General features: G+C 56.8%; 1 protein-coding gene across 1 annotated transcript; it reads left to right on the forward strand.

Moving 5' to 3' along the window:
- Positions 1–200: 200 nt before the first annotated feature.
- Positions 201–4,367, forward strand: LOC142823488 (maestro heat-like repeat family member 5; the record flags this gene model as incomplete). The annotated part of the gene is made up of 5 exons (XM_075914523.1): positions 201–434; positions 1,244–1,420; positions 1,804–1,959; positions 2,886–2,988; positions 4,293–4,367. Coding segments are annotated over exons 1-5 (724 nt in total), but the record flags the coding sequence as incomplete, so codon positions are not given.
- Between the last annotated feature and the right edge of the window lie 4,235 nt (positions 4,368–8,602).

An 8,602-nucleotide genomic window follows, 5' to 3' on the forward strand; every position in this document is an offset into this window, starting at 1 on the left:
AAGCCCGGGCCTCTCTCCTTGCCTTCCCCTGGGGTTTCTTTTTCCTCTGCCACAGCGCTCTGCCCAGGACGCTTAGCGGTCCCCAGAGAGTCCTCTGTCCCTGGAGTTCATTAGGCACTTGTGGATTAGTTGCCCTTCTAGGAATGGACCATTTCAAACACCAGCCACTGGCTCCTTCACTCCAGAGATTTTGTGCAGCAGAAAGTGGCCAGTTGGCAAAGATGATGGGGCAGGCACAGAGCAAAGGCAGATTTCTGCTCCTTAGCCTGACGCTGATTTTCTCTTTCCAGTTTCTCCAGAGTCCTTCCATCCTCAGCACTGTCACCAAATCAGACCTCCAGGAACACCTGATGGAATGGAGCCGAGACAACAACCCTGCGATACGGAGGCTCTGTCTGCGAGGCCTGGCCAGTGTTCTCTTCTGGCCGGGGAAGGTGAGGGCACATCTCAGGGCTTGCTGGGGTGACTGCTGGCTAGCCAGTGTGGGGAACAGCAGTGCTCTGTGTGGCTGGTTTGGTGCCTCAGAGGGAGGGCCCCAGTCGTGGGCTGGAAGTCGCCCTGTCTCTGAGGAGTTTGCCTTTGACTTGGCTCTCAGTGGTGCCCTGGGGAGCCCCGATCTGACACCAGGGGACCGAGGATGCCTGTGGTGCTCCCAGCGCCAAAGATCCTGGGGTGCGTTACTGAGCAAACCACGCGCGAGGGGGTGTCCCTGCTCCCAGGCAGAGCATGGTCAGTGTAGGTGGTGGGGAGGCAGGGGCGGGTGAGACTGCTGCGGGGCCCAGGGCAGCACTGTGGGGCCCCGGGCAGCGAAATTTCACGAGGCCCCTCCTTTGACTCGGTGCATGCGCGGGGCCTCGGGAAGCGCGGGGCCCGGGACAGCCGCCCCGCTCGCCCTGCCCTAAATCCGCTGCTGTGGGGCAGGGAAGGAGACTCAGGTCGTCGCTCAGGGCAGTGGGGGGAGGGGAGTCGGGCAACAAAGCCCAGACTTGGCAAGGGCAGAGGAGTCGGGGGGCGGGGTCAGAGCTCGGTGGGCGGGGCCTGGAGCGGCTCTCGGCAGGCGACAGGGCAGGCTCTGCTCAAGGGCCAGGGGTGCAAAGCACCTGGCGGAGCGGCAGGAGAAGGACTTTCTCCCCTGCTGGGGGCTGGGCCGTCCCTGGGGACTGGCCGATGGGGAGGGAGGGTCCAGCCCCTGCCCCAGGCTGCGTCCCAGGACAGTGGGGAGCTGCCTTCTGCATTCCCACAGGGGCAGTTGTTACGGGCCCAGCTGCCCGGGACCATCGCCATGTTCTGCGCCACGGACGCAAGGACTGTCCTGGAGGCCATGACGGAGGCGGCAGACGCCACCAACCTGCTCGCCGGGGAGGGGCTTGGCTCCATCTCCCAGGACATGGCAGCCAGCCTGCGCCCGCTCATTGACCACGTAAGGCTGGGAACCCCGGAGAAGCACATTCCCCCTCCCTCCTCTCCCTGCCACCCTGCTATGTCCCTGCCCAGCCCCTTCCCCCCTCAGGCCGGCCACGCAGCACCCAAGGGGGCCCCTGCCAAGGGTGGGGTGTCTCCGACGCAGCCCCCTCCCTGGCAGAGCCCTTCTGGGCCAACCTGAGCACCAAGCTCCCAGCCCTGCTGCAGCCTCCCCCCCGAACCTCCTGTCCCCAGATCCTCCCCCGCCTGCTGCTGCTCCCCAAGGGGGCAGGCGTGAGCGCCAGGCCCCAGGGCCCCGGGAGGGGAGCCCAGAGCAGCCTCTGTGGCCAGGGACACGGCCCGGCTCTCACCGGCTTCCCCGCCCCCGCGTGTCCTTGCCAGGAGAGGGGCAGTGTCCGCTCAGCCGCCATTTCCCTGCTGGGCACCATGCTGAGCGGGGTGAAGGACCCAGACAAACTGGCCGTGCAGCAGGAACTCACCAGCTGCCTGCTCCCGCTGCTGCTCCACCTGGCAGACGAGGAGCAGAGCGTGATCCTGGTAAGTGCCGCGCTCGGTATTTCCAGAGAGCAAAGCGCCAGAGTCCCCTGGGCCCCACCCGTCTCCAGAGCCCCTGCCCAGCCAGGGCCACTGGGGACGTGCAGGGGCCACAGGGGAGGGCCCCTGGGCTCAGACCCCTTGGGGTCCCAGAGCGGCCTGGCGCTGCCGTTGCCGTCTCTGCGCAGAAGGGCTGAGCTGTGGAGATCCCGTCCGGCTCTCGCCAGCCAGTTCTCAGCCCCTCCCCTGAGCAGCCTCCCTTTGGGAACAAGGGGCAGGAACCTCCCCTGGCAGCGAGAGCAGGAGCCCAAGGAGCAGGGAGGAGGGGACGTGCCCCAGACGCTCCCTCTCTCAGCGAGGCCCCTCGCTCTCCCCTTGTGCTGCAGAGCTGCAAAGTGACCCTCTTCCGCTGCGCCGTGTTCCTCGGCTGGGCCAATCCGAAGAGTCTCTTCTGCAGCCTGGCCTGGGACGGCTCCTCGCAGCTCTTGCCGTGCGTCGGGAAGTGCCTGGTAGGTGTGTTCCTTGGGCCCGCAGAGCAGTGAGTGGGGAGCTCAGGGAGACCTTTCTAGCCCCACCCCCGAGCACCCAGGGGGTTCTCCACCCCGCTCGTCACGCAGGGACATCAGAGGCAGCCCCTCCTAGAAGGGCTCCCGTGGGGTCCTGCCCCTTTTGCTTGTGGGGTGGGCACAGTGGCTGTGCACCCTGCTCCTGCCCTCCACTCCCCTGCTGCCCTGCAGGCCCTGTGGGGTTAGGACACTGGGACTGCTGGGCACCCTCTGCATCCGGCCCTTCCGAGAGGGGCAGCTCCATCGTCTGGGCTCCTACTGGCTCTTGCCCTGCCCTCCCTCTGAGCTTCAGCAGCCCTGGCCTGCCCGCTGTGGGCAGGTCACGTTGTCTGCACTGAGCATTTCTCCCTGCTCTGTTCCTAGATGGAGAATAACGAGAGGAACATCCCCAGGCTCCTGTTCCAGGCTTTAAAGTATCTGGAAAGCTCCCAGCCGTCCATCCGACATTCTGCAGCCCTGTTCATCGGTAAGCAGAGCAAACCCACGTGAGCTTTTCCCGTGCTTCCTTCAAAGCTCTTTTTCCACTTCCCACTCCGTTCTCTGGGACCAGGGGGAATTTTCACTAGTTTCATTGAACAATCAGTTCAATAGGTTACGATGTTATCACAAACATGCGCTGCCCATCCCGACAGTCTCATCCAATCGCATTAATGGCTCTAGTCTCTCCAGCCTAACCAGCATCTCTTCCTCCTTGTCAGTTCTGGGCTTTCATTGTCTGTCATCCCGCTGAGACACATGGGCACAGACAGACATAGCCCGGATCCGATATGTTTTGTTCTCTGCTTGTCTGGTGGTGAGCCTGGGCCAGGCAGAACTCAGCTTTCTCAAAGGTCCCCCCTCTATACGTCTTTCAGTGGGCTTATAGCAAAATTAAGTGTCTCCCAAGCACAACTTAGCTTTTTGGGTCACTTGGCTTAAGAGCTGCATCACAATGCCAGTGGGAGGGGGGAAGAGGAGAGCTCCCTGCAGAAGTCGTAAGGACACCGCACATTTAGCATTCTGGGGACACGTCTGTTTGAATTAATAAAAAATGAACATGAACCGAAAGGGGTTTCAGGACAAGCATCAGCCAGCAACTCAGGAGCCTCCTGCAACTGCAAATGTGAAACATGGATATAACATGGAAGAGTTAGTTGAATAAAATATCAGCCCTATTGTGTTTTTGTGTATGATTTAGTCCTTCCCATCCCTAACATGCTGCTTCAAGGTCTGCAGCTTAACACTGGTGATCATGTGCTATTTCCTAAATTAACAGAAGTCAGGTTATCTACCAGAATGACACACAGGGTGCTCTCTTAGCTGGTGTAAAATGCTACTCCCAGCTATAAATTACTATGTTTCACTGAGGAGATTTGCACTAGTGTTTGAAGAAATTTGAAAAGTAATACCAGTGGGAAACTTGATTTAAATCAACGCACCCAGCCTGACAAGCACCAGAATCCGACAGTGGGGATCTGCGTGTGCCAGAATTCACATTTACTGCAAGCTGGAGGGAGCCACTTTGCCATTTGGTCCCTTCCAACTTCTCCTGCCCACAACTTTTTGGCCACATCTCCAGGAAACCAGCAAGATGTAATTTCAGTCTCCTTTGCAATCGGCCTTTCAGTGACTTCTGGGGTCGGATGCTTTCTCCCATGTGCTTCGTGCCACATCGAAGGGCCGGGTATTGAATTTCCCAAGGGCTGTCTTGTGGGAATGGCTGAATCTTTAGCAATTTTCAGGGATGATGTTGAAAAGTCCTGAGCTCCGGGGTATTCCTGGTCTGTTTAGGAGAGACCATCCACCATTTCGTCTACCTGTTGGCGGAGACAGTGAGTGCAGATGGCATCTTCCGCCTGTGTGAAGGTAAGGAAACAGCTCTGGGCGTTCGGGCATCTGTGGGCAGTATGAGGCCTGAACACAGCTGCCCCAGTGTCTGTCTCTGTCTGGGGACAGTGCTTAAGGGGGAAGAATGGTCTTGCTGGTCAATGTAAGAATGGGAGTCAGGAGATTTGAGCCACCAGGAGCAACTCTGTGCCTCACCTTCCCCACCTGTAAAATGGGGATAAGAACACGAAAGCTCTCAAGGGAGGCCGCCCAGAACTGAAGATGACTAGTCAGTAGGAGGAGGAGAAGGACTCTTACCCTCTGTCACAAAAAGTTCCACCACCTGCTCCCCTCCACTAGAGAGGTTGTAGGCCAGGGACCTTCACCCAGAGTTGGGTTCTTGGCTCCTAGGCCATCCCGTGCGGGCCCCCAGGAAACACCTTTCCCTGCCACCTCTGGAGCACTGAAGGTGGCACAATTGCACAAAGGATTCGGTAGAAGTTAGGAGCCAAAGCCCCTTTGCGGCTCTGCACCTAAATGCCAGTTACGGTTGCTGTCGTGTTCCCGTGGCAAAGGCCATTCGGAAGCAAAGATTTCCCAGCCACCTGTGACAGCAGCTCTGTGAGTTTTCCAAGCCATTTCCTCTTTCTTTCAGCTATCCAGGAAGTGCCTTTAAGACCAGACAGGACCACAGCGATCGTCCTGAATGAACATTTTAAATGGCTGCAGAAGCTTGCGAACCTCGTGTGGGGTGCGTTTTGATTAGGGAGCGGCACCGACACAGAAGGACTCTTCATCCTGCCACGGTACGTACAACACACGGGAGCAGCTCTTTGGAGCCGGGGCTGGGCCGTGGGGTGGGTATTCACAAGGGACATCAGCTTCCGTAGCAGAGTCCAGCCCAGAGACACCTGGGAAGACGTTCCGAGACTCTCGCAAAGCCAGGGCCCTGGGCAGCCAATAGGGGTATGTCTACACTACAGCGCTAATTCGAACTAACGCATCCAGACTAAAAAACTAGCTCGAATTCGCGTTTTGCTAATTCGAACTAGCAAGTCCACAGTAAGTGGACCCTGAACCGCGGTTAAGGCTGGCCGGAAGCAGTGCCGGCAGTGTGACGGACCGGGCCATGTCTGGGCACAACGAAGGGCGTCCGCTCAGGGCGAGTTGCTCAAATCCGGGGCTCCTTACAGTCCCCCTGACTGGCGACCTCTCCAAACAGGCCACAAACCAGTCCCACAGAGCGCTTCAGCTGCCTGCCTGAAGCCTCCCGAGCAAAACCCCTCCGACACCCCAGCAATATCCGTGCCCCAGATGGCCCCGGGCCTATGCACAGGTGGGGGGTCCTAGCACCCAATCCCACCTACCCCGAACAAGTTCTGTCCGGTTCCAAGAAACCAGCCACAGATCCCTGGTCAATTTACCCTCTGGACCTTACCACAAATCACGCTGGGCCAATCCTTTAGAATCTATATCCAAAGGTTTATTATTACAAGAAAGAAAAGCATGAGAGTAAGGTTATGAAAGTACAGTACGTTACATGCACCGAATCTCCCAGTTCTCGATGCAGGCTCTAGCAGAGATGTTGCAGCTGCTGGTTTAAAAGTTCTTATTGCACATCCTACGATCAGGATGGGTTCACAGGTCTTCCGGGCTCTTCGATCCCTGCAATGCTGCCTCTGGGATGAAGTGCTGAGCTGAGAACAAAATGGCATCGACCACATGGCCTCTTTATACTCCTTCCTGGCCTCTTCCAGTATGTAGCAGGTCACCTGGTCCTCAGCCTCTCTGTCTTCCCTGCTGGCTGCTCTCAGGACAGCCCCCATTCTTTGGGTGTGTCTTTGGCCCATTGAGAACCATTGTTCCACAGGTAATTAGCATGTCCACAGGCTCCACAGGCTCGGCCCTGCCCAATGCTTAACCACATGCAGGGAAATCTTCAGTTTCTACACAGATTACAGATCTACACACACAGACATTATATACTCACATAAACAGTGTACACAGGATCAGAAAACAACAAGCTCCCATTCAATACCCCACATGGCTCCCCCCACACCAATTTCTGGGGCCAACACCCCCACCTAGGAGTGCAGCAGCGATCTGGCTGCTTCCCTCCAATTCAGCAACGTGACAGGCAGGGCATCAGATGAGGACTTAGAGCATGGAGCTGCTGTCACAGGCTAGCCAAGGGCTGTGCTTAAAGCGACCCGATCCCCACCCCGGACAGACAGTTCTCAGGGGTGCCCCGCTTGCGAAGCAGTCCTGGCTTGGAGTGCCCTGAGTGCCCACACTGGGCACATCACAGCACTCGGCCATCAGACCGGCTGCACTTGCCGCAGGCTGCCATCTGGGGAGAGGGGATAATCGGGGGGCTGCAGGAGAGCTTCCACACCCAGAAGCCCGCAGAGCCAGCCCAGTCCTCCCCATCGGGGGCTCGTACCCCATTCCTCCCTCACCTCCTTCCACTTACCCTTCCCTAGCCCCCCTTCCTGATGTACAAAATAAAGAAAATGTGTGGTCAAAAATAGAATCTCTCTTTATTGAACAAAACTGGGGGAGACTGGGAAAAGGAGGTGGGAGAGGGAAAGAGAGAGGGTGGGAGAGAGGAGGGCAACTAAAATGATGAGGGGTTTGGAACAGGTCCCATATGAAGAGAGGCTAAAGAGACTGGGACTTCTCAGCTTAGAAAAGAGGAGACTGAGGGGGGATATGATAGAGGTCTATAAAAGCATGAGTGGTGTAGAGAGGGTGCATAAAGAAAAGTTCTGCATTAGTTCCCATAATAGAAGGACTAGAGGACACCAAAGGAAAGGAATGGGTAGCAGGCTTCAAACTAGTAACAGAAAGCTGTTCTTCACAAAGCAAAGAGTCAACCTGTGGAACTCCCTGCTGCAGGAGGCTGTGAAGGCTAGAACTAGAACAGAGTTTAAAGAGAAGTGAGATATAGTGATGGAGGTTGGGTCCATGGAGTGGTGGTATTAGCCAGGGGGTAGGAGTGGTGTCCCTGCCCAAAGTTTGTGGAAGGCTGGAGAGGGATGGCACGAGACAAATGGCTTGGTCATTGTCTTCAGTCCATCCCCTCCGGGGTACCTAGTGTTGGCCACTGTCGGCAGACAGGCTACTGGGCTAGATGGACTTTTGGTCTGACCCAGGACGGCCATTGTAAACTCAGGGCTCAGGGTCGGGGGTCTCAGTGGACCACGTTGATTTTCATGCACACCTGCTCCTGGGTGGCCAGGCTGGCAGCTCTCCTGCCCTAGCCGGCCACTTTCCTGTGCCTTATTGTGCCTTATAAACACTGCCAGCTCTCCTGGGCTCCTTTCCCTTCATGTCAGCATCTCCGGGGGTCCTGCCCATGAGCTCTCTGGGGGAGTCAAAGTCTGCTCTTCTGAAGTCCAGGGTGTGTATTTTGCTGCTCTCCTTCCTTCCTCTGAATTCGGCCGTCTCATGGCCACTCCTGCCCAGGCTGCCACCTGCTTCTACTTCCCCTGCTAGTTCCTCCCTGTTTGTGAGCAGCAGGTCACGCTCCCCGCTGGCCCAGTGACCTGCTCAGCACGTTGCACCCGGGATTCCCACTGTCCTAGTGGCAGCTCGTGCTGCCTCCAATGGGCCCTGGGCTGGGACACAATGGAGCGGGTGGGCCTGTGTTTCTCCCCTCTTCCGCCAGCCCTCACCTTGGGTGGCAGGTTCCCCTTGTCCTGGGAAAATCCCAGTTTAGAAAAGAGGAGACTGAGGGGGGATAGGATAGAGGTCTATAAAATCATGAGTGGTGTGGAGAGGGCGGATAAAGAAAAGTTATTTATTAGTTCCCATAATAGAAGAACTAGAGGACACCAAATGAAATTAATGGGGAGCAGGTTTAAAACTAATAAAAGAAAGTTCTTGTTCACACAGCGTGTTGTCAACCTGTGGAACTCCTTGCCAGAGGAGGCTGTGAAGGCTAGGACTATAACAGAGTTTAAAGAGAAGCTGGATAAATTCATGGAGGTTAGGTCCATAAAAGGCTATTAGCCAGGGGATAAAATGGTGTCCTTGGCCTCTGTTTGTCAGAGGCTGGAGAGGGATGGCAGGAGACAAATCGCTTGATCATTGTCTTCGGTCCACCCTCTCTGGGGCACCTGGCACTGGCCATTGCTGGCAGACAGGACACTGGGCTAGATGGACCTTTGGTTTGACCCAGTACGGCCGTTCTTATGTTCTTATGTTATGTTCTTGCACTTGGCTCAGCCCGCAAGCAGGCCTGAGCCCTTAACTGTGCACGGCCCCACCCT

This window comes from Pelodiscus sinensis, unplaced genomic scaffold, assembly GCF_049634645.1.
Source record: "Pelodiscus sinensis isolate JC-2024 unplaced genomic scaffold, ASM4963464v1 ctg218, whole genome shotgun sequence".
In the NCBI taxonomy this organism is placed as follows: domain Eukaryota; kingdom Metazoa; phylum Chordata; order Testudines; family Trionychidae; genus Pelodiscus; species Pelodiscus sinensis.